The sequence below is a fragment of the Acipenser ruthenus genome, chromosome 5 (assembly GCF_902713425.1).
Source record: "Acipenser ruthenus chromosome 5, fAciRut3.2 maternal haplotype, whole genome shotgun sequence".
Classification (NCBI taxonomy): Eukaryota; Metazoa; Chordata; class Actinopteri; order Acipenseriformes; family Acipenseridae; genus Acipenser; species Acipenser ruthenus.
The window spans coordinates 24,359,198-24,385,731 of NC_081193.1; the positions used below are offsets into that span (position 1 = coordinate 24,359,198).

General features: G+C 39.7%; 1 protein-coding gene across 5 annotated transcripts in view; it reads left to right on the plus strand.

Moving 5' to 3' along the window:
- LOC117403325 (spectrin beta chain, non-erythrocytic 1-like) overlaps positions 1–16,892 on the plus strand; it is a 62,753-nt gene extending 45,861 nt beyond the window's left edge. Inside the window, exons 22-34 of one of the 5 annotated variants that reach the window (XM_059023854.1) lie at positions 77–235; positions 1,106–1,480; positions 2,606–2,725; positions 5,900–7,774; positions 8,693–8,830; positions 9,461–9,538; positions 10,173–10,259; positions 11,207–11,298; positions 11,930–12,015; positions 12,776–12,833; positions 14,229–14,419; positions 15,046–15,213; positions 16,225–16,892. In XM_059023854.1, the coding sequence (XP_058879837.1) occupies positions 77–235; positions 1,106–1,480; positions 2,606–2,725; positions 5,900–7,774; positions 8,693–8,830; positions 9,461–9,538; positions 10,173–10,259; positions 11,207–11,298; positions 11,930–12,015; positions 12,776–12,833; positions 14,229–14,419; positions 15,046–15,213; positions 16,225–16,505 (3,708 nt within the window). In that variant the 3' untranslated portion in view covers positions 16,506–16,892. The remainder of the gene's footprint in view (positions 1–76; positions 236–1,105; positions 1,481–2,605; positions 2,726–5,899; positions 7,775–8,692; positions 8,831–9,460; positions 9,539–10,172; positions 10,260–11,206; positions 11,299–11,929; positions 12,016–12,775; positions 12,834–14,228; positions 14,420–15,045; positions 15,214–16,224) is intronic. The other 4 variants (XM_059023855.1, XM_059023857.1, XM_059023856.1 and 1 more) reach the window with 4 other exon arrangements.
- The last annotated feature ends 9,642 nt before the right edge of the window (positions 16,893–26,534 follow it).

Here is a 26,534-nt window from a genome sequence, read left to right on the forward strand (position 1 = left end):
CCTTATAGTCAAGGAGTGGTTTGGCAAGTACAGAATGAAAAGGTCACCAGTTGACTTCTTTTACATTTCCTTGCAGATCAAGGAGAGAACAGAGGAGCTGAGGAGCATGCTGGGATGGATCCTAGTTCGCTGGAGGGCACAGAAGCACCAGCGGAGTCGCGGGAAGACAAAAGCAGAGCCAAAGGGAGATGTGATCTACTCGGAGGCTACAGTGTGCACGCCTCAGTCAGTTCAGGTCAGTTTGCAGAAGGACAAAAAAACGAAATTTATAGCAAAATAGATCTTTGTCATTCCTGTGATTTTTTAGTTTTTATTTAATTATTCAATTAAAGCATCAAGCATCTAGAACACTATTCAATCAGTCTTCAGGTTCATGCTTTTGTTATTTCTCAGCTACATTATTGTAATGCTTTCTTTCCTGATTCTAAACTGTGTTGGCTCCAACTGGTTCAAAATGCTATAGCCCAATGTACTTACTCACACTCACCATTCACAACACATTACTCCTGTTCTTAAATCACTAAAAGTTCAGGATTGATTTTAAAATTCTCCTTACTTCTTATAAGGCCCTCCATGGCTTAGGGTCTTTATATTTGCAGGAACTGTTGGTACCTTATGCCTCTAGTCATACCCTGAGATCAGCAAAGGCTGGCCTACAAGTCAGCTGAAATAAGGAGGGGCGAGGGGGCCTTTAGTAGTTGTGCTCCCTGGCTTTGGAACTCTATCCCAAATCATATCAGGAATGCTGGCACAGTTGAAACTTTTAAATCAATTTTAAAAACATATCTGTTTGAGTTATTTTTGAGCTGTATTGCTTAGCCGTTGGCTATCTTTTTATGTTTTGGTTTTGTTGTGAAGTGTCCTGGGATGCTTCGCATGAAGAGCGTTCTATGAAAGTAAGCTGTATTGTATTGTATTCCATGAGGGCAAATACCAAACAGCCCACTGTGTAACAAATATGCCACGTATTTAATCCAAATCATATATATATATTGCGACGTTGTATCAAATTTGATTGAATATCATTAAAGAACAGTAAAAAGATACAGGCACTTTTAATTATGATTATTAAATTTACCCTTGGATTTTACCCTTTTCTTTCTAGGGTTTCTCCCCCTATCTGGAAGAACAGTATGTTTTTCAAGAGCGATCTACCGGCTGCCAAGTCAAGTCCTACACAGATAGACTACACTCCCAAAAGCCACTCCACAGTTCTCAGTCTGAGGGGGGCTATGAAGAAATGGCCCCGATTCGCCCCAAGGGCAGTGAACTGAACTCACCAGGGGGTTCTCTGGAGGGGTTGCTGATTCTGGAGTCCCTGGAGTCCCCCGAGTCACCGCTGATGGTGCTCAAAGAGCCAACCTCCCCCTCACTCGGGGGCACAGTGAACCTCATCCTCAGCTTTTCAAAAAAGGGGGACAGCCAGCTGCAGCTCCAGGATGCCGTGGATGAGTCAGAGACCCAAGAGCCTGTTCACAGGGTGAGTTCAACAGACTCAGTTTGCCAAGTTACCCAGTGGGCTTTAGAACCCGGCACAAAGGGGGTTGAAGTGGTCTCGCGAGATTACTGTAGTGATGCTGGAATATTTTGATAATTCTTGCAGTTGTAAGTGCCATTTTCAAACCTGTCTTTAACTTTATCACCATTGTCACAACTCTCTGCGAAGGATAGAAGCAGCATGATTAAAGCCCCAGGGAAGTGACTTATAAAGGTAACCAAGATTTAAAATCAGTTTTCCAAACTCTTTTTACTTTCATTAGCAACATCACTGGTCCCTTTTTTCAATGACAGACGTTTCGTGTTGGTGATCTTTTGGGGTTTTAGTTAGCTTTTTATACAGTACCTTACTGTGCAATAAACTGAATTGTCAAGTACAACACTACAGACAGGGACACTTCTTAGTGTGGCCCCTGGCCTTGCTAAACCGTACAGAAAAGAATTAAACCTGAATACAGGGCATTAAGAAAGCAAAAGTTGGTAATAGTTGATATAAACCAAGAGCAATGACCTGCTAACTATCTGTACACAACACTTTAAAACGATTAACTTATTTATTTTTTACAGCCAATTAAAATGCTTTTATAATGATTTTCAATCAAATAAAAGAAACCAATAGCTGGTTTCCAAAGCAGCTATGTTAATTAGAGGCTGTTTATAAGTGGACTTACCTCGAGCTATTGTACCTGTGTTTGCTCCCTCTTAGACAGTGGACAGACCCTGATAAATATGATAGATTATTCCCCAACAGCAATTGCAAGAATCTGTCTTATAATGTGTAGCTTTTTAATTACATATGCTGTAGCACTTTCATAAAGCCTGATACATGCAAAACTTGTGTACAAGACAAACAAAGACAGACTGTGTAAGACCACCTGTTTTAAACGAGAACTCGCCTCAAAAGGGATTAAATAGAAGATCTGAGGGACCACCTGTTCCAAAATGCCAGTTGCCTTCACAACAGGTTCAATCCGTTTAAACTACATTATTTATGTATGACTGCTGTCATCAGTTTTTTTCTCATTGAATGAATCAGGTTCCGGACTGTCTCCTTTCCCAGGCTGTTCTTTCCCATTTTTACTGTATTATTTCTTTTCCTCTCCCTCAGCCCTCTGAGTCTTTATCCTCTGGCTGTAAAAACTTTTGGAGGCGCTGCCAGGGCCTTTTGGAAAATACTTTTGGTAGTTTAAAGAGAAAGAAAAAGATTTCTCTGCAAAATGCTGACGAGGTAAAGAGTGTGCAACGATGCATGTTGTGGAAAACATGTTCTTTCTGTGTGTGCATGTTAATGCATGTGTTGCAGTGTGAAACAATCTACTCGGACCTGAAGCGTTACTAACACAGCATGTGATCCTATAAAAACAAAAACAGCCACTGTTTCAAACTCGACTCTTCTTCTATTGTTTAAATATTAAATAAGGTATTTTAAACAATTTGGATCAAAGTTTGCCACTCAGTGAAAAATACCTTACTGATCGTTTTATATAGGCAGCCACAAATGTACAGCATCTATGGTGACCAGGGATTGAATTAAGTTTATGGTGCCGCCATATTTTTCTGATTGTTATGGCTACGCCATTATTTCACATTAATCCAGGCATAGATACTATTGTACTGCATAGATACTATTGTACTGCCCCAAAACACTATAGTTTATTATACAACACTATAACATGTACAGCAGGATACTATAGGAAGCTTTTTTTATGATATTTTAATGTGTACTGTACTTTACCTTGGGCAAAATTTACTTGGACCCAGTGGTTTTCACTGTGCATCGTGTGTGAAATTCTTCTTCTTCTTCTTCTTCTTCTTCTTCTTCTTTGGTATGGCGTTTGAAAAGCAACAGGCTACAGTTGTAATTTTAGTTTGTTCCACCAGAATACGTGTGTTGTGGGTAATCATCAGTGATGGGCCTGCTGGTTTGCACCTCACTGCATTATTAGCTTGGTGAGTCCTTGATCTTCCACACCTCCTATGCGTTGTTTAGACGTGGTTGAGAGTGGTCCCATGATTTTTTTTAATTTTTTTTTGGTGATGTGCAAACTTTAAAGTAGAGATACAAGTTAAATTTCACATGTTTCTGGCTCAAAACTATTGCTTATTTAAATTCCATGCTAAAGAGGAAACAGACTGCATAACACCTGGTCCTACACTCATATTTCCATCAACAAGATTAGCAAGTCACATACAGGTGCGAGACATATTCAGATGATTCCCATCTTGGCTCAAGACTGCCATGACATTAGGCACCCTGGGAACCACTGATATAGAATAGAGAATATCAGATCACGTCGTTGTTTTAATAGTTTCTACTTCTATTGAGAACAAAACTGAGATATGATATGAGAGGTCTTCTTTGACCTCGTTACACAGTCTGAGTTTTAAAGACTGGCATCATTTAAGTTGGTTCCGCAGACCCAAATTAGCACTGATCTAAGGAAATCTAAAGGTAACATTAAGTAGGCAAGATTAATTATTTTCATGGTACGTGAAACCAGCCAATAAAGGGATACATTCATATTGTAAGTGTTATTCTGAGTGAAATTAAGAACTTGTCTATCTTTTTTTGAATGAAATGAACTCAACTTTAAGTCAGCTGAATGCAACTTGAAAACCTGCTGTATGTACGTGACACACTAAAATGGTGAGAAAGATTAGAAAAGAAATGTCTGATAGCCAACCTGACTAAAATCCAAGTCTGGGCCGTTTCTCATTTAAAGCAGGGATGTGAATGGAGCTTAATAACAATACCTCAGATGAAAGCACTTCAGCCTGCACACAATACATTAGTTACTCCAGCTAGATTTGTACCCAAAACTAGTGCCTGAAAGCGCAATAAAGGGAAATACTGTAAGAGTGAGTATTTCAAAGCATGTAATTGTTCGCTTCAATATGTGACAGTATATCATGCTGGGTTTGAAATTGATTACTGCATATAAAATGTAGTAAAATATTCAGTATTCAGTTAGTTGTTTGGATGTTAAAGAGAAACAATGCAAGGCTTGGACAAAGGCATGTCAATTGACCACCATGGGCAGCCAGAGTGGCAGTGATTTGGCATGATGCGTATGCAAGGTGTTTACATTGTTGAGGGACATGTGACTTTTCCTCAATCATTACTGTGTCTAATTCCTTCAGGGAAGTTAGTGGTTGCACGCGGCTGATGTACAGATTTTCCCACAGAGTCCCCACATTTAAATGTGTTCAGGAAACATCAGTAGTTGTCAATGGTCTTGGATACAGGACTGCCTGCCAGCCAAGTGCCTTCTATCAGCCCACAACCAAAGTCTGTCAGATAAGCTGTCTTGTCCATTGTGACTGAAATTGACTTGCAGCTAGGAGATTGAGGAGTTTTGATATATAACAGAACATATCAGTAACTGAATTTCCATAACACGTGGAACAGTTATGTGAGGGACACAGGTGTTTCAGGTTTTTTTTCCCTCTCCACCAGCCTCTTTCCCACCAGTTTATATCACTGTTTGATACACTGACTTCACATTTTCAGTGTTATGGAAACTTTGATACACAGACTTTATATTTTCAGTGTTCTAGATATGGCTAGAGGGTAAAAACAATGTGGCAATTGATATGTTAATTGGTGTGTTTTTCTTTAACAGAAAGGGGTCCATCTTTTATACCTACGATAGAAGACATGGTGCACATGAGCTGAATTTGATGAATACTTGTTCAGCTCTAGTCAGAGCACCATAACTGATTTGCAGCGTGTGTCGTTATGCACTCTGTCACCCTTTAAATATTTGTTGTATTAATTCGTTTGCCAGTCCTGCATATGCAGAGCACAGCTCCTGTACATTGCTATGCCCCAGCTGTATTCAGAGAAATGAACCATTTAAATACAGCTGAAGTACTCAGGTGGCTGTTTGGTAGGAAGCTATCTGTCTTGACATCTAACTGTATAGATTCTTAGGTGACTTCAGTTTTGATACCCTTTAAACAGCTGTGGTAGATTTGGTTTAGTCATAGGGGTTAAAGGCCACACCATTTCAGTTGTGTATTTACTTACTTAAACACCATATGAGTTTAATAAAGTACTTGTTAAGCAGGCACTAGGAATAGTGCTTCATGGTTCCAAGTACCTTTCTTTTCAGATGGGTGTAGAGCTTAGATCAGCTTCTTATGAGTAATAAGGTATTTTTTTCAGATATTGCTTATAATCCCATTAGTTTTGACTGCTACACTATACAAGTGTATTTAGTTTTCCATAATGGGCTTTTACTTTGTTAGTGTTTTATGTTATGTGTGTGGAAACGTTATGAATTCAAGCCTGGTATCATAAGCATGAAACTTAATGGATAACAAATATAATCAAATCTGGGGTATTGGCAAAAATCTGCGAACCCTTCTTAGTTCTAATGATGTTTTTTTTTTTTTTTAGGTAAGTACCTATTTGCATGTTAAGGACAACAAAAAAGCACCTGTTTTTGAGAATGTCACCCTGCCCCGGCTCAATAGTAAGAGACTGCCCAAAGTCCCTCCTCTGTCAGTCAGCAGTATGTCCTTCCACACCTTGCCAAAAACCAGCTCTAGCTCCGTCTTCAACAGCCTGAAGAAGAGGGGCAAGAAGAAGAAGCGAGACATCCGAAGACACTCCATTCAGAAGATCATGGGTGTTGACCTTTCCAAAGGTGGGGCTGACAGGGCTGGTGAGGTCACATCCAGCACAAACACGTGGCCTCTGAAGGAGAGAATAAAGGATCTCATGATTCCAAGTCCTGCCAGTGGAGAGCTTCTGGACTATGTCAAAAACCCATTGGCTAAAGACATTGATGCAGAGAGTACTGTCGCCCGGTCCATGTCAGGCTTCAGTCAGCCAGGTGGAAGTGAACGCTCTGCTAAAGAAGGAAGCACGGCAGCTGTTAGTAACAATTGCAAACACCTTTGTCTGGGCTCTGTCTTAAGTTTTGAGCTACCCAAAGACATGAACCTAATTGGTAACATCCCAGATCTTATCAAAATCCAGCCTCTTGACACAAAGACAACTGACAGCCTCACTATCAATTCACTCTCTTCCTTTCGTAACTCAGCTAAATGGAATACAGAGGTAGTAAAGGCTCCGGTAGAGACCAAAGGCTGTTCGGCCTTAAGCACTACCAGGCAGGCTTCTATAAAACCAAGAGTCTATGAAGAGACTTCAAATCAGATTCCTACAGGGGCACAGGGCCAGAAGAACGGGGGTCATTGGTTCAAGCTGCGTAACACAGAAAAAGATTCAAACCTGTGCCAGTCTGGTCTACCAGCCACAGAGAATCCTCAGAACGAAGGTCAGGACAGTCCCAGAGATGACAGATTTGACTTAAAGTTAAAGCGTCTCTCCGGAATCAATATTCTTCAGGAGGAGGTTGGCGAGTGGGACAAGCTGGCTGACACTTTGGATTCTACTTGTACACTTAGCAACCAAATAGATGCTGTTGATGAAGAAAAGCAACACAGTAGGACAGCAGCCAATGGATACTCCCAATCCAGTTCGGAGTTGTGTCAGACGGGAAGGAGCACACCTTGTGATCTAAGGAACAATGAACACAAACCAGATAAAAATAAAGGAAGATTTAATGAAGTCTATGGTTTTAAAAGTCCCCAAGCAACCTCTAGCAAGATATTGAGTGAATCAGTTCTTTGTAACAATGTAAACATTAAGACCTGCTCGGGGGAACAGACTGAATCTGTTGCATTAAGAGTCGACAGAAGCACGTTTAAACGAGAGAAGGAAACCAAGACCAACAAAAGTGACAGAACCAGCAGTGAGCTTGGAGTAGCAGCAGTGGAGGTCATCCACCCAGACCACCAGCAGTTTGAGGAAGAAGAAGAGGAACTAGAAGATATCTGGAACAAAAGCGTTGGTTACAGACAGAGTGTCTGCTCCGACATCATGTATCAAACCTACAATCAGGAACCGGACAGCACCTTCCCTGCACAGCAAGAGACAACGGTCACTCAGTATCAAGACGTCAAGTACAGAAATCTGGTCACTGCCTCTGCCCCCAACTTACTGGTCGCTGAATTTAGGCTGCCTACCTCTATACAGAACCTCTTGGGCTATTGTAAAGAGCCAGATGCCAGAGAGAAGAACCCAACCAGTGACCACAGGAGGTCCTGGGCTGCTTTTCCTCATAAAGAACAGGCTAGCCGGCAGATAGCTCTGATTAACGAGACAGCCTCTGATCAGGTGGAGCTACCTAACGTAGTGGATCATCAAAAGTATATCTACAAGTATAGAGAGGAGGAGGAGGAGGAGGACACAGGTAGTGCGAAGGTAAGATCTCAGTTTGTTAGCTTGTCCGAATTCCAAGATCTAACCTTTAAACTTTCACTGACATGGACACTCACAATGTAGAAGTTATGAAGAAGAAATGAAACGGGCTATGATGGCTTGCTAGGAGGTTTGTTGTTTTTGTGAATTATGTGAGTAACGGATTTATTTTGAGTATTGGGAGAAGCATTCCAGGAAGTCCAAATTAATTGCAAACATTTCAAATGATTAGATTTTTGAGATGTACAAAAAGGGTGGCATTCACAAACCCATTACTCCAAAGCATCATCAGCACTTTTTTTTCTGGAAGGAGAAAAACACCCTTTGAGACTTCAGACAAACAATTGTGGGATTTAATTTGCGGGCTCATAGTTGTTTTTAAGTTGTTTATTTCTCGTTTTGTAGCGTGATCAGGTTTTTATTTATCTTTTTAGAAAAAGAAAACTGCCTTTGAGACTTTGGAGTAAAAGGCTTTGTAAATTTCTCCCACATTTGTTGTAACTCAGACTCATGTTTGACATTTCTACACGACTGACCTCACCACATAAGCATGCAATTTCGCATGGAAGTCAAGAGCAAAAATCGAAAATAAAACATCTGATCTCAAGTCTGAATTAAATCAAAAGTTTATGGTGCTGCCATTTAATTGCATTTATTTCAAGCATGCACAAAAAGCAAAAGCTGTTATCCATTTCTGACCATCGGGGTGCAGCTATTAAATTACCTTAAATTTAGAACATATGGCCTTCTCCATACATAACAGTGTGTGGATACTACTTCAAATGAAACCCCCTATAAATGAATGCTGGTTGGATACAGCGATAACAGTACTCCCACTAAACTAAGCAAACCCCATGCCTGTTGGACAGTGTGTCTCCGTATTACTCCTTTAACAAATCAGAACCTTTGCACTGTCCCCAGGAGCAGTCGGTGAGCCTCCTGTCAGTTCACATGGGCGTGGAGGGTAATGGAAAGCAGCGAGTGGATTTTGAGGACAGGGACTGTGACAATGCTGAGCAGAGACACACAATCAACACAAGGGGGCACTGTAGCATCACGGTATGACTAATGTTTTTGCAGCAGGCAGTAAATATTGTACAGTACATGTTGACCTTAAAGCGTCTACTTATAATAATTAAATAATACAGTGTTGAGCTTTTTCTTTTTCTGATAATCCACAAAGCTGTAAAATGGGATTTACTTTTCAGCATCATATTTTTATGGATATTCATGAAATTATTCTATATTATTGTTGGCTTCTTTAACAGCTGTCTAGAACAATCTCCTGAATTTCACACTTTAAATAGAGAATATAGCCATTTAAGAGCTGGGTTTTTTTTTTTCTTTTGGTGCAGAAATACTCATTAGTCTTTTTATTATTTTATATTATTTTGTGATATAATTTATACACAACCTGCAGTTTTATGAATAAGCCAGGGTTCTCTACAGTATATAAAAGCGGAAGACTATATATATATTTTAAAAAAAAACATGTTCACTTATTCCCAAGCTTATTTAACATTTCTTTCTTTTTGTTGTTTTTTTTGCTACCTGTCCACTCGATGGATTTTCACGCAGGTGTAAAAGCCTGGTTAAGAAGCAAGCATGCTGTAGCAATGACCCTGTAGAAATGTCTTGCTGCTTTGTCGTTATTAGCTGAATAACCTGCATTTTGCTAAATGTTTTCAGAATGGAAACAAGGCTGAGTTTCAGTCCATGGAGGGAACGCTGGAGAGGAAGCACAAGCTGCAGCTAGGAGGGAAAAAGGTAAGCTTGATTATTGTAGAAACTTGACAAAGCAGATCTTCATTTAGGAGACTGTGGTCCGAAAGAAGTTAATATTGAAGGAAGTAATAATGAAAGACAATACATTTGCACATGCATAAACCAACGATTTGCAATGAAGCTTTTGCTGTGTCACCTTAATTATACTGTGGACCAAGTTTTTATAGTTTTTTGTTTTCTTCTCCTCGAGCTGCATAGGGATTGAGGTCTCGGACCTGCACATTTTACGGCTATTGACATGAAGCATAATTAGATTCAGCTTCTAATCTAATCGAAACGTCCCTCTATATTAACCCTGTTAATTATGTTAATTCTCTCCCTCAAGTTTCTCTCTAGCTAAGACATTACCTGAATAGGGTCCTATATGTAAAATTCCAACCAGTAAACATCAGGGTGGTCTTGAGGCTACTTGTGTTCACCACAGTGCAGTAGCCGAGCGATGAGTGATTGAAGTGCTGATTGAGTTGTGTTTAGTTGTGTCGAGGAGGGCTTCCCTCATTAAAAGCTGCTGATAGCATTCTTTCCAAAGCGGCAAGGTGAATCTTTATAACCTATAGCTGTATTAAATAATCTGCCTAATGTTTTTTTTTTGTTTGTTTTTGTTACGTTTTAACAGGCGTCATGTAGAACCTGGAACACTTACTATGCTGTGTTGTTCAAACAAAGCCTGTGCTTTTACCAGGACAGAAAAGACACACTCAAGGTAAGGTAGCAAGTAGGTCAGCAAGAATTTGTTAATGACAGTACGAATATTATTATTATTTATTTCTTAGCAGACGCCCTTATCCAGTGCGACTTACAATTGTTACAAATATATCACATTATTTTTACATACAATTACATTATTTTTTATACATTATTTTTACATACAATTACCCATTTATACAGTTGTTTTTTTACTGGAGCAATCTAGGTAAAGTACCTTGCTCAACGGTATAGCAGCAGTGTCCCCCACCTGGGATTGAACACACGACCCTCCGGTCAAGAGTCCAGAGCCCTAACCACTACTCCACACTACTGCCCCTGCTGTCTTATGAGACCTGCAGAGATGCCGGCACAGGGTGGTACTGCACATTGGCGTAAGGCAATAAAAAAGCAACTGTGATATATGGCTTAGTTTAGACTAAATATATCCAGGCTTATGCTTCTAAATTGGTGCTAATCCACAAGTTAATGTGAGTCGTATTTCTTTCTAGCTAGAATCATATAAAGATTAGATTTGAAGGCTGATTTTAAGAAACAGTTTCAGCTATTTAATTTGAAACATTTATTGTAATCATTTTAATACCCTACAAAATTCTTAACACACAGTGGTTTTTGTTCAAATGTTCGAATGTATATGTACTGTATGTTTATTAGTTTCAATACAAAAATCAAGGCTGTGGTAGTGGTGATGATGGGGTGGGGAGGGGGTGTATTTACAGAAAACTGAAAAAATGTTATAAAAAGACCAGAGCTTCAATGTCATGGGGTCTTTAAGGACCACGAAGAACATCAAAGTAGAGCACAGTAGACCTTAGCTTTGGCCTGTCTCATCACTGATGTTTCTGAAATCTGTTATCAGGATCCAAGTTGAAATGATTTTAAGTAGCATCACATTTCTGTTAAGTAGAAGCATGACCTTTTTTTACATTGTTTGTGTCCAAGCAGAGTTCTGTAGCGGGCATTCCTCTCAGCCTCACTGGAGCTGTTTGCAGTCCTGCATCAGATTACACCAAAAAAATGCACTGTTTCAGACTCGAGTGAGTATCTCAAGCGGGGGACAGGGGTGGACTGGAGGGATCTGTTCAGTACTGAGTTTGAATTCATTGACAGGAACCTGAATTACTTTTGGTTTGGAGCAAGAGAGGATAATGCTCTCACAGGTCTCAAAAATGGGTATTGCAATGTACAGTTATAGTGTATTTCTCTAATTCCTAGTTTTACTGGCCTCTTGTGGCCGGAAATAAAAAATATTACTGAACAATGTTTGGGGAAGCTAGAAACAGAGCAAATGTATTTGGAATTAATTTGTATTTTTTTTTTTTTAATCTTAATGCATTATACTGCAAAATCGTGTTGGGGTTGTCCTTGTGTGTGTGTGTGTGTGTGTGTGAGAGAGAAAGATGCCCATTGGTTATAGTAGATATTCAGTAAAAGACCACAAGGTGGAGCTGTGGGTCTGGGATTGCAGACTCAATTATAGGACAGGAGAAGGAGCATATTGCAGACATTCTGTGGCATAGGCTAAATTAGGAATAAGCAATAAGAACAATAGTAAAGTAAGCTCTGCAAAAAACTACAAAATATGTCAATTTGTAGATGATAAAAATGTGTTTAACTTCATACTGTTCTCATTCGTTTACCTCATTCATTTTTCCTTTGTGTGTAAAGGCTGCGGGGCGGCTCTGAATATCTGTTGAGCGCTCCTTCAGGATTCCTAATGAAGAAATGGATTTTAAAAATCCAAGCAAATACAGGTAAAATACTAAAAGAATACACCAATACTGTGCCATCATCCTCAAGGGGTATGGAGAAACACACCTCCTGACAAGCCTTGTTCTATTGTTGTGTCAATAACATTGAATTGTGTTTTAATTTTAATTCCGTGAAGAGATTCAGGCCTGTGGGTATTTGCTGGTGTGAATGACATTTATTTCAGTGTATAAGCTGCCATGGGAGGGGTCAGTGATGATAACCTCTACTGCTAACTTTGTGACTGGATTAAAATCACACTAGTTTATCTAGTCCTCCCTGAAAAGGGTGAGGTTGGTCGCCTGAATTTTGCTCTCCTGGTTAACTGTGTACTTTTCTATCTCCTGTTTTCAGCTTGTATATACGTATGTACAGCCTCTATCTAATAAGTCCTTGCTCGCTGTCATGAGTAAGCTCCCACACAGGTTTTAAGAAGGAGAGAAAAGTCTTGCTGCTGTGGAGCCTGTTCTATCACACTGCAGCATGGTTTTGTGTGAAACAGGAGCTCAATGGCACAGCTTGCCGGGTACTGGCAACCCAGCAGTCAGAACATATATAGATTGCTACATAGAGTAAAGGAAAGCACACAATTTTAGATATTTTATTTGTGATCGCAGAACGGATATGTTCGTTTATAGCTGATTTTAAGGCACTTCTGAAATACATTTATTAAAATCCCTAGTGTGTTGCATGCCCTCTGTATCAAATTGTGAAAATGGAAGCCACAGTTTTTTTAAAGTCGTTTTTTATTCTTTGTGTTCTCAGAGCTCAGTGATCTGGACCCTGCCAGGTCAATAACAAGAGGCCCCACGCCAGTCACACTGTAAGTGAAGAAATGTCACTTTCATTTGAAAGATCTGCTGCAGATTAAGAAAGGCCCTATTTTTTGGTGATCTCAGCAGTTGTAAATGCAAGTCTTTCAAAATCTGACAAAAAAGAAAACTAGTAAGCTTTTGAGTGTTTTTTTTTATTAATTTTTTTTATTCTTAATCCACCATAACAAGATACTACAAAACAGCTTTTTTAAAATATGTTATTGGTGTTTTTTTAAGTAGTGTTTCATACTCTTTTTCTTGATCACTTGGATGACATAGGAAGTTTGTGAATCTTTTTTACTACGGTAAGTCCTTCAGGAAGGCCTAATGGCTCCCTGTGGTGTTAGCGTTTAATTACTGAATATGATTTTAATAAAGTATGTAGTGCAGTTTACATTTGTTATGTGATTTGTTAACTAGACTGTACTTGTGTCTAGCAGAGACTGTTAGTCTCATTGATGCACTTTAAAATCAATGCTAGAATTACACACAGCCCAAGTGACTAATTCAGCAACCCAAATAGGCTTTCAACAGAATCAATACATTGAAAAACCAGTACATTCTGTCCATGGTTTGGATGTTTTTTAGGACAAGTTATCTGAATCTGGGGTTACATGGGTATGTTGTGGATGCAGTACAACGGGTCCTGTTGTTTTGAATAGTTAGCACTGGCTTGCTCTCAATTGCTTTGTAGCTTTCATTAGCCCTTTCCTTCCTGAATCATTTTTTTTTGAGCTGAAGAATGTGAAATTAAGGGATATAATTAAAAAAGTATACATGAGAATAGGACAACTTTTTTTTGTGCATTTATTTTGGTAAACAGGACTTTAAAAGTCCTGTCGGTACTTTTAAGAATTATAAACTGAGCTAAAATAAGGTGGGAACTTGAGGTCTGAAAGCATTAATTTAGTGCGTGACTAGTGAAGCAGTTTGGTTGTCTGAATTCATACCATCGCTTTCCGTTTGTATTCCTGATTGGAGGTCAGCTGATCACCTCATGAGAACACAGTATCTATTGCGATGTCGCCAAGCTTTTGTTTCAATCATGTCAGCTGCTGATCCAAGAAACACAGTAAGAACGGCTGGGAATGCAACCTTGACAGAGTGGTGTCAAGAATGTTCCCCCGCAAAATACAAATCACTTCATCCCTTTTGTTTTCACTACTTCTAAAATGTTCTTATTAGCATGTGAAAATGAAAAAAAAAACTTAGTTAGTTACAGTTGAATAGACTCTGAATGTGTTTATGGGCAGTTGTTTCTGGTTAAACACTGCTTCTAAGTAACAGTACTGTGCCAACAGAAACTTAAGAGCATCTACTGTATACACTTTCACAAGCGAGAGTAGCTCAAACACCAGAATTGTTGTAATGTGTTATTAACAGTACTGTGCCCTTTCTTTCAGATGTTCCCAATTTGCTGTTCCTTGCACCTGCAGCACTGCATGTAACTGTTCTCAAGGGGGCGCCACCACTTCCCTTTCCTCAGGGACTAAAGAAATAACAGTCCTGACCAGAGAAAACACAAAATTGCCAAATTACCGTGGGCATTCAGAGGACCTGGCAGCACCTCTTTCTTCAGACGCTGGTCATCGTGGTAAGGGCAAAACTTATAATGATTATAAAGCACAAAGAAACTTCAAATATTGTTTTAGATTTTATTCAAGGAAAACATAAGTCATCCACCATTTTTTAAACCAGAAGCTTGACCTTTTTTTACCATGGATCCTAAGAGCTAGGGTTAAATAGAGGGTATGTAGTGTAACTCAATTCCTCCCCTTTTAATAATGAACAGCATTTGATCTGATTACTGTGTTCTTATAGAGATCTCAAATGTGTAGTTTCAATCCTCACTAGAACATTTCATTATATTTTCACTCATTACTGTATTCAAAGACACTGATAAGGCAGCTTCTCCCTGCTCAGTACTGAAGGACAGAGGGAGCTGTAAGACAGGATGGAGGCACCATGCACCATGACTGTCTGTAACAGTATTCCTTAAGGTCTTATATATAGATATTTCCACAGACCTTTGTGACGTGACTAAAATAAAATACTGATACATATATGAAAAAATATATGCATTTTACATTATTGGGTGTTTCAAATAGTAGGTATGACTTTCTAATACATATTTTGCATAATACTGTGCATTATTAAAATCCAGTACTGTAGCGGTGAGGGTTTGATGTGTCACGTCATGCTTGCCTGCACACCTTATAGGCCCCTCTCCCCTTGCAGAAGATTACTACGGCTCGCTACGACAGTCCGTGAGGAAGAAGCTGTCTCAGACGTACAGGGACGCCTCTGAGCTGTCACAGGATTCCTTTCACACAGACCGAGACCAGGAGCCAGCGGTGAGCAAGCGGCGCTCCCACTCCTTTACCTCAGGTACCTTCCAACACCGCAGCACACTTATTGGTTGTTCAGTAAGAGCAAATAGGGCATTAGATGGATGTAAAAGGACATACTGAGTTATTTTAACAAATTCATATAATCTGTTAATCTGTTCAAGGGTGTATTGTTAATTGCCTTCATTTAGTCACTTAATTGTCAATTTAGCAATTTACAAACTGTCCAGAGACACATTTCACTAGGGCAGGGGTGGATAACTCAAGTCCAAGAGGGCCATTCTACACCAGATTTAACGGGTATAATAAAATAATTCAGTAACCCGCCGCATATCCTACTGCGGTGGGACCAGAGTGAGGGCGGATATGTAAAAAGGCGGATAAGTGAATCCTATTTTAAATACCATTATACACAGTTGTAACAATTACTATATTCACACAGTTATTGTTTTGAGATTCAGCTTTTATTAGGGAGCTCCCCTATATCCCTTTAGAAAGATACAGGATATTAATGCTTGTGACAGAGTAGCCATGTGGGTGCGTGCATTCATTGCTGAGTGACAGCCAGGAGATTGAGACGGAGACGGAGTTTGAAGTTGATATGCCCCGCAGGCGAACAGGATTTATTTACTTATCAAGCGAACACACTGAACAGCTCACATGACATTGCCAGCAATGGTTGTGCACGGAGCACATACAACACAGTGTATGAAAACTTTGGTAAGATCTACAGTCTCTGAACTAATGTTCTCTGTTCAATAATAAACTAACGTTGCTGATGAGGTTGATCATGGTGGATAAACGGGTAGGGCGGATATGTGACGGGCGGATACGCGACGGATTATTGTAATTAGGACCTGGCTGGAGGTTTGATTGGTTCATGATTATTGAAAAGCACCAAAGCTTCAGCTGAGTAGAAAGAAAAGTAAACGTGTTATTCTTCAAGAATTCTGTGGATGATGTCATGATTATGTCAGAATAGAATGTTCATTCTAGAGGTTCCTAGTTTCCCGCATAGAAATATATGTACTTTTTTTTTTTTTTTCCTAAGCTGCATACCAGAAAATAACTCCCATCTCCACGCCCTTCGGTGGTTCTGAAGGACCCAGTTACTCCGTCACCCTGTTCATTGGAGACCAGTTAGCCGATGGTCAGCGGGGGCCAAGCCAGTCCCTTTTGAACAGTCCGGAGTCTACGCTGCACAGAGAGCCACGGCTCATTGGCTGGCGCCCTGAGATTCTCCTGGACAAACCTGGAGAAGAGACCTATGGGAGTCTCCCGAGACCAAGAAACAAAACTGTCTTCCAAAAGTTCTTTGGAAAGAAGGAATAAATTGAAGAGATTTTCATTCTCACTTCTGACAGGATGTGGAAAAAAATGTAAAGTCACTGACCTTTTTTTTCTTATGTTTTTTAACCAGTAGGTGGTGTGCAGAGCACATTCATGTTTTTAAAAAAAAATCTATTTAAAAGTCTATGTAATGAGTAAATTCATTAGCTGTTAACTACTAATCATGGCATTTACACAAGGTCAACATTCAATAACAGTAACGGCACCTCCAAAGATATTAAATTATTCCTACATTAAACATGGACGTATTTCAGGGCTAAGGCCCCACTTTATCACTGTCTCTGTTGCAGCATGATCTGGATGTTATGAAGACTGTCTGGGGGGCCCAAAATCATTCAAGAAGAATGGGTTGAGTTGTGCATCTTCAATTTCAATGTCATATATATATATATATATATATATATATATATATATATATATATATTACACTATACATTGAAAGTGAAGATGCACAACTCAACCCATTTTTACATATATATATATATAAGAGAAGCTGTTGTCTTTTCTATTTCAAAAACATGCAAGTGCATTTTAAATGTATCGTTCACTTATTATCTGCTCAGTTGTTACTGTTTCTTAAGATGAATGAACAGCAACAAGTCATAATTAATTACAGTAATAAAGGTAAAACCAAACATGTTCAAAGAAAAATAGCCAATATTTGAACCAATATCTAACCCAACAATTCATACTTATTGTGTGCGTGTTGTTAGTTTTTTGTTGTGAGTTCACATTTTGCCTTTACACGTGAGTACAAATACACACAATAAATCAATTTGAATTAAAATATGCATTCCTGTATTCCTAAACAAAACCATAAAGACTTATTAATTTGAAATCTTCAGCTAACAGATTTTTTTGTATACTGGTGTTCACACTAACAATGTTGTTGTGTTTTGGTTGCTTAGTATCAAAGTGTTTTTAAAGACCACTCTCTGCTCCAGAGTTACTTCTTTCACTATGCGCTGTTGGTTCAAAGATGCACTCCTTTGCTTCCCTGAGCTCTCCTGTAAGCTTGTTATTTAAAAAGAAACTTGAAACATGCTGTGCTATGAAACCCTGTACACTGTGGTAGAAATATATCAATATTTCTCAGTAGTAGTAATGGATTTGAGAGGGAAAGGTTATGGGAAATTGTGCTTATCATCACGCAATAATAAAAAATAAACAAATGTCGATCGCATTATTATGTCATGTTTATTGTTTAGTTCATTGCATGAATTTAGTAATATGGGGCATGCTGTAGTTCTAGAGGCGAGACCCAGACCTTTTTACTGAATTCTGTTGGCTAACCAATTTTATAAACTAAGCCCACCATGGGGCAGCAGTGTGGCGTAGTGGTTAGGGCTCTGGACTCTTGACTGGAGGGTTGTGGGTTCAATCCCTGGTAGGGGACACTGCTGCTGTACCCTTGAGCAAGGTAATTTACCTAAATTGCTCCAGTAAAAACCCAACTGTATAAATGGGTAATTGTATGTAAAAATAATGTGATATCTTGTAACAATTGTAAGTCGCCCTGGATAAGGGCGTCTGCTAAGAAATAAATAATAATAATAATAATAATTCGATAAAAATCCCCTGCCTGCCCACTGCCTCCTTGTATGTGTATATCCCTTGGTTGATGGTCCTCAGATTGATGTCGTAGGTCGTACTTCAGTTAAGGGGGGGCTCCTGCTGGACTAGAGGATGAGATCCTGGGCCGAAGTAAGATACACATTCTGTAGTACCTGGTTCCAACACGTATATCAAACTGTGCCTCCATCTTTCATTTTAAGAGCAATGCCACTAGGAATCAATTTCTGCCATGTCGGCTTCAAACTTAAATATCACACTGAACAAACAAGTTACAGTACACTTTTCAAATAACATATTTCAGTAATACTGTAATACAAAGCAATTGTACAGTGTTAAGTTTTGTATATGATTTTATTTTGTGGCACATTTAACTGTAGAATATATAACACTATACTGTATTTACTCTTTTTGCATTCAATTTAGGTCTGGATACAGCATGTTCATGTGCACACCAATCTAATCTGCATAGCTGCTCACTAACACTAACATATATTATTATTGTGTGATTACAATATGACCTGTCACAATTTACGGTCGTACCCACAGTTTATCAGGATTTACAACTCAGAAACCACAATCACAAACCTAATCGAATTCTGTACTATTTGGAGAACCCAGTAGGCTTGTGGACATTGTAATGTATGGTATATATACATATATTATTAACCTGCCTTGTGTATAGCCAAAGGACTACTTTATTTGTTTGGGAGGGGGGGTTGGTGCTTTTTGTTTTTTGTTTTTTGTTTCTTTACTGTATGCAAGATGATTAAATAATAAGAATCTTGTACCACTCATACGTTTATTTAAGAAATACTGCAGCCATTAGCTGTGGATTTTGAAAACTTCCACTTGGATGGTGTCTCCTAAAGTTCTCACACAAGTGTTTATATGAATGGTTTAACTAGTACACCAGACACACTAACAATCAACAGTAATAACAGAAATCGTTTTTTTTTTTCAGAATTCCTTCTTTTTGGAGTTAGTTAACTCCTAAGAACATCTAGCTTGTGTTGAATGCAAGAAATGTGCTGCAGAAAATCAGGATTTGATTTTTTCTTTAAGAAAACCATATATATATACACACACACACACATATATATATATATATATATATATATATATATATATATATATATATATATATATATATATATATATACAGCACTCGGCATCAAAAGATAATCATTTTGTATTTAATTCTGTTTATCTTTTGTATTGACTTCTGTTTATGGACATGTGTTTTTAAAAGAGTGCTGTGCAGATCCTTTTAATAAATAAAAGTTGTTGTTTTTTTTATTGATGTGTGGTAGCCATGTTCCAGTCTTTTCCTTTCCAGGGTAAACGCCTCACTTTCAGGGTGTTTCTCTGAGACAAATGATTGTCAAGTCCTGGTTAACCCCTTAAGGTACACAAGGAATTGAGCGGTTGTTCAAATGGTTTCTTCTTCTCATAAGAAAACTGACCATTTGGATGACCTGTCAGTAAATGTTAAACTCTGTTCCGTGCACCTCATTGCATAAATTAGAAAGTTAGCATCATTTTATTTGTGGAACACATATGATGTCCCATGTACTTTAAAGGGTTAAATAAAATAAGACTTGTCAGTAGTGATAAACAAAATACAGTATTCCTCTCAACCCTGAAAACATCCAGCAGTTGGTGTATTACATAAACACTGTTGTGTTAATAGTAATGCAAGGAACAAACACGTTGCTTGCAACCTCATTGGTTCTCCCTAGCACCAACTGCTACCCACGTCCCTCTGCTGGTCAAATGAGTGTACTGTGCTTGTAATTCACCATCCTACTTAAAAGCACGTAATGTAATCGATGATTAAATACAGTACATACAGAGCTGGGACAAAATGGAAATACAGTACCTGCCTCAGCACTGTCAACCAGGACAGTAAGATTACAGAATATGTTAAGTTTGCATTTAAATTATTCTGTCATTTGAGGGACATCACTTTTACAAAAGGTGTGTGCAACATACGGCAGCTGTGTCGCCCCAGTCTATTCGTATAGTGATTTGAATCTGAATATAGAGCCAGCTGCTTTAAAAAACACAGTATTTGACTAATTGCAAGAAGAACCGCTCAGCAGGGTTTCCCAGAAGAGCCCCACTGCCAGTGTAACTCAGTCCGGAGTCTGCTAGGCCACACTGTATCCATTACAGAGTTATGGAGTGCAAACTGCCAATGGTGTACAAAAGTATCATGATGTGGAGCACAACTAACTGAGGACTAAGCCTTTTTCATGATACATGAAGCATATGCCTTATTTACACAAGCAGAAACAAGCATTTAAACTAAAGGTGGCTGTATTTTTTATATAAGGCCTATCAATTACAACATTATATATATATATATATATATATATATATATATATATATATATATATATATATATATATATATATATATATATATATTGTAACACAGCAGGGAGGGGGTTAATCCTCCCTGCATGAAGAAACATGTGAGAATGCACATTTGTTTAATTGTTTTATTGTTAATGATCCCCTGCACCTGGTAGTTATTGTTAAATTAGGACCAGGTGCAGGGTATTTAAGAGAGGCAGCTAGTCTGCTCATTGCTGCTGAGTAGAAGGAGGCAGATGGTGTGCTCTGTCTCCGAGCAGTAATACTGAAGTAAGTGCCGTGTCAATCCTGTGTTTTGTGTTGTGGGGAAACGGCTTAGCCGTCCCATTTGATAGTCAGGGTGTTCCTGAGTCTTAGTTAGCGCTCCGAAGGAGCTAGGTGTTTGTTTTTGTTCTGTATTTTGTTTATTGTTTTTATTATTAAAAGTGCTTCGGAAGCGCTGAACCCCCAATTTCTGTGTCTGGGTCTATTTGAAAAGGGTCAACGAACCTGAGTGACGTGCAGCTTTATCACAACGTGGTGTCAGAAGCTGTGGGTGCCCCTACGACCCAGTAAAAGAATGGATTTTAAGGAATTGATCGAGAGGATCAACAGAAACACCGCTGCTCAAGTGGAGCAGAACAGGATGTGGAGACTGGAGCTAGGGCTACCGGAGCCGGAGCCAACAGAACTGGACCTGCTGCTCCAGAAATGGGAGGTAGAGCAGCCGTCCAGAGAGCCAGAGAGGGTGGAGCAGCTGTCCCAAGAGCCAGAAGGAGTGGAGCTGTCCCGAGAGCCAGAAGGGGTGGAGTTGCCAACCCAAGAGCCAGAAGGGGTGGAGCTGCCAACCCAAGAGCCAGAGGGGCTGGAGCTGCCGTCTCGGGAACCAGAGGAGGTGAGGGAGTCACCTCCACCACAGCCCCGACCACCACCCCTGGAAACCAGTCCGGTGCTGCCGGGCGCTGTCCCTTGCCCCGTGCTTGTGGACACCCTGCCGGAGTGCATGGACCTCCCTGTGCTCGACCTCGTGCCCAGGTCGGGGCACCACCAGGCACAGTTGCTCACCTGGTCCCTTGCTCCGCTTCCCCTGAAACCGCAGACGTCACGACGCGGTCGTGTGACGTCACTGGCGTTCCCCCTTCATCCCGCTGTGTTCCCCCTGGACTCTCAGAGGTCGCTGCGCCGGTCCCGTGGCTCACACCTCTGCCTGCTGCTGCACCGTCCAGGTTACCGGCCTATGCGTCGGTCGCCCCTGGCAAGCCGTTTGGGTCCCTACTCGCCGGATCGTGGTCCCTTCCGCTGGGCACCGGACTTCAAAGGGGGGGGGGGGGGGGGGGGAATGTGGCCTTGGAATGGCCGATCAGTGCTGTGCACTTAAGGGGGGGGGAAGTGTAACACAGCAGGGAGGGGGTTAATCCTCCCTGCATGAAGAAACATGTGAGAATGCACATTTGTTTAATTGTTTTATTGTTAATGATCCCCTGCACCTGGTAGTTATTGTTAAATTAGGACCAGGTGCAGGGTATTTAAGAGAGGCAGCTAGTCTGCTCATTGCTGCTGAGTAGAAGGAGGCAGATGGTGTGCTCTGTCTCCGAGCAGTAATACTGAAGTAAGTGCCGTGTCAATCCTGTGTTTTGTGTTGTGGGGAAACGGCTTAGCCGTCCCATTTGATAGTCAGGGTGTTCCTGAGTCTTAGTTAGCGCTCCGAAGGAGCTAGGTGTTTGTTTTTGTTCTGTATTTTGTTTATTGTTTTTATTATTAAAAGTGCTTCGGAAGCGCTGAACCCCCAATTTCTGTGTCTGGGTCTATTTGAAAAGGGGCAATGAACCTAAGTGGGGGCAATTTATCACAATATATATATATATATATATATATATATATATATATATATATATATATATATAATGACAAAGCATAAACTTAAAACAGTATTAAAGAGCAAATAACTTCAAAACACATGTTCTTAAATTTCTATGGTGTTTGCAATTACTGTATACAGTACTGGTTACATACAGTATGTCTATGACAGGCAATTGGAATGGAAGTGCAGCTCCTGAACCCAGGTGAAACTTCCTTAACACAGACTTATCAGAAAACAAAGAAAACAGTATTTGGGTACTAGCAATAAGAACCGCACCAAATAATTACAAACGTCATAAAAAGTCAAGGAGATTGAAAAATAAATAAGAAAATGTAGTTTGAGGCTACTTGCTCTGAAAGTAGATTGATTTCTAAATATGATTTGAAAATACATTTACATTCATTTGTTTTTTTCTCATATTTTCCATCTGAAGCACTGTGTCAACACAGTGTTTGCCTTGCTGGTGATGACATGTTAAAGTGTTCCTGGCACAATCACAGTACTTTGTCCACATACCAATCCATTGCAAAATGTTTTTGTTTTTAGCTTTCTTGACAACTGTGTAGGCCGGGATGAAGCTTACATGCTACACAAGGTTAACAGGAAAGGATCCAGCTATTTCAATCAAAATGATGCACCACTAGAATGATCACATTTTATTGAATCAACATGAAGATGAAGCATTTGTTTTTCCATAAACACATGCTGTTTTGCTAGAATAAGCTAAATAATATGGTTTAGAAAAAAAACATTTATAAGTTTCAGATTAAACAATACTGCCTGTTTGAATCACCATCTTATTCTAAGAAATGTTATTGTTAAAAACCGCGTGGAGTACAGGATGCGCCCTATAACCTGGATGTCACCGGTTCGAAGCCAGGCTATTCCACTGCTGACTGGGGACGGGAGCTCCCAGGGGACGGCGCAAAATTGGCCGAGCTTAGGTTGGCCAGGGTGTCCTTGGCTCACCGCGCACCAGCGACCCCTGTAGTTTGGTTGGGCGTCTGCGGGCTTGCCTGTAAGCTGCCCAGAGCCACGTTGTCCTCCGACGCTATAGCTCTGAATTGGCTGGCTGGTGGGCCTGCAATGTGAAAACGAACTGGTCGGCTGATGGCACATGCTTTGGAGGACTTCGTCTTCGCCGCTCCCAAGTCAGCGCCATGGTGGTAGGCGTGAGCTGAGCCTAAAAATAATTGGCTATTCAAAATTGGGAGAAAAAATGATAAAAACAATTGGCGAACCTTATTGGGAGAAAAAATGATAAAAACAATTGGCGAACCTTATTCATGAAACATACACTGTTTATCACTTCGGTTAACATGTTGTTTTATTGTTTGGTGTAGGAGTCAAGAAATTATGTTCCTAAGAAATTACATTGTATCTGCTGACAGAGCCTACAACCAGGGGAGGCAATGGCAATGCTGTCACAAGTCATGAGATACATTCTCATAGCCCTGATCTCTACCTTCATCTTCAGTATGTAACTGTTATGAACTCAGTTTCACATGCCTCCTCTTAAAACAGTATACTATGGTAGCGTAGTGAAGCATAGTAAAGAACATAGATAACCATGGTGAAGCAAGAAAAGCAAAGAAAACTGAAATTACCATGCAAATTTACCATGGGGCACTTTAATAAGGAACAACATGGTGATTCAGTGGTCTAGACCAGTGTTGTCCAATAGAAATCGCTGGTGTGGCTACGGCAGTATCGTTTTAGCCAATGCTATTGTAGTAAAAAGCACCATACATACACTTACACAATATAGGTAAATGTTCTTCAACACTGAAAAGAATGGTGTTATATAGAACACAAACCTGGTGTTTAAACATGGACAACACAAGTTGGTGGTAAAATCAATCAACAAAATCTGAGTATTGAGATCACAATCAATTCGCCACATGTGCCTAGTGGCTAATGTATTGGACAACCCTGGTCTAGACCAATAGAATGTGAACAGGTTTTTGTTGTAGAGCATGGTTGGAATCTTTGGTAACTGTTTGATTTAGTTTTTATTACAAACACATGTGTTGTTTGGATTGAGGGGTTGCTTTGGGGTTTTTCAGTCATGCCAGTCTGTTCAGTGTCAGAGTCAGCTTCCAGTCACACAGCTGAAGGTGAACAATATATAGAACAATATCCCTGGGTCAGTACAGCAATTAAACACATTCTTCAAATACACAAATAATGTGTATGCAGCTATTTGATCTAAAATGAGCAACATCTCATCACAGATGCCAAGCTGGCTGAGAGCATGGCTGCGGCTGCAACCCATTCACCTCAGAGTACATGATGGCAGAAGTTTAAAAAATTATCTTTACAGGACATAGTTTCAGTCCTGCTTCTGGCAATGAACCCCATGTTATATTCAATCTTCTATTACCCTGAGTACTACTTCCACATTCTAAACCAGCAAGGGACCATTGACAAGTGGTCTTTATTTACACTTTCTTTCATGAGAAATGTACAGAGGTGCTATTTGGATGCCGGTCCCCTTCTTTATACAGGTTTCACTGTACCAGTTATAAAACTAAGAAATTGTACTAATATTAATGGCTAGAATGTACTGTATACCTTTAATGATTCAAACTTCACATGCATTAAGAAATTGACATCACCCATTGAGGAACTGCAGTATCTTTAGTACTAACACACAGTTAGTCATTGGAGGCCAGCAGGGTCTTTCCCATCGCAACCCCCCTTTAGGCCAGAGTTAGGCCTGGTTAGTAAGACATGTAATTGTATGTAAAAATAATGTGATATCTTATAACAATTGTAAGTTGCCCTGGATAAGGGTGTCTGCTAAGAAATTAATAATTAAATATAAGACATGGTAATTTGTTTCCAAGAAAACTTTATCCTGATGAAAGAGAAGACTATTGAATGTTGAGAAGATAATACAATTGTTGTTTTAATGATGCGTATCCATTAACATTACTCAAATCCGATGAACTTTGTCGCACTCATTTTTTGTCCAGGCTTGCATTTACATGACCTAGAGTCACATTGAGGGTTTGACCTGTGTGATTAATTCACCCATGCCTGGGATGCCATGTAAACCTGGGCTGTCAGTGCTCCAGTGCAAACTGACTGTTTCTGCTCATGAAGAGCCAGGCTTTGTTAGTGAAGCAGTAGTGCTGTGTACACATTGAAACCACTTCACGCAGACAGTGCACAAAGTACATATACTGGGAACCAATACCCAGTCCATCTAGGTCCACCCGTCATGAAGGCAATTCTCTCAAATACGAAGCTCAGCAAATAGAGCCTGGCTCCTGGTGTCTGTGATGCCACAAGAGCCAGGCTTCATTCACTGAGCTTTATATTATTCAACAGTCAACACAATCAACTACTGGAGAGAACTGGTTAGGGCCACCTTGCACTCTATCAGTGAGATGGGTGCAAGTCTCTGGAGACTGGAGTTTCAAACGTTTTTACTGTGGTTTGCAGATTTCTACAGTGTTTATTATTATTATTATTATTATTATTATTATTATTATTATTATTATTATTATTATTATTATTTGTTTATTTAGCAGACACCTTTATCCAAGGCGACTTACAGAGACTAGGGTGTGTGAACTATGCATCAGCTGCAGAGTCACTTACAATTACGTCTCATCCGAAAGGGAGCACAAGGAGGTTAAGTGACTTGCTCAGGGTCACACAATGAGTCAGTGGCTGAGGTGGTTACAAGCCCTTTTCTTTAACCACTGGACCACACAGCCTCCCAACTTATAGCCCAAAGTTACCTCAAAACTAGACCAATTTTGTTTTTTTACTGAAACCAAGCTTGTAATTAAAACAAAAAGTGATCAAAAAGGGTTCGCAAGAAAAGACACCCAGTGTAGACTTGATAAAAACTCCAGACGCCTCACCCTCAGTGCCAGTTCATCCACATGTTGTTAAAAGCAACCAATCCTTACAGAAGCTCTGAAGACACAATCAACTTTCATAATCCTTTCGTACCAGCAACCGAATTACATTCATGATTCCTCTACTAAAACACTGGTATATCCTAGACCTAAACAATAATGCAAACATATGCAAACAGTTCAATCTAGTTAGATATTGTAACATCAATTAATTGCACCTTAAAAAATGGCAAAAATACACCCAACAATGTACCACTAGTTAAGTAAACACCAATAAAGTAGCTGACTCCTAAATATTTCCCGCGGCCATCTTTTCCAAGTAACCCAATTCCGGACCTGGCA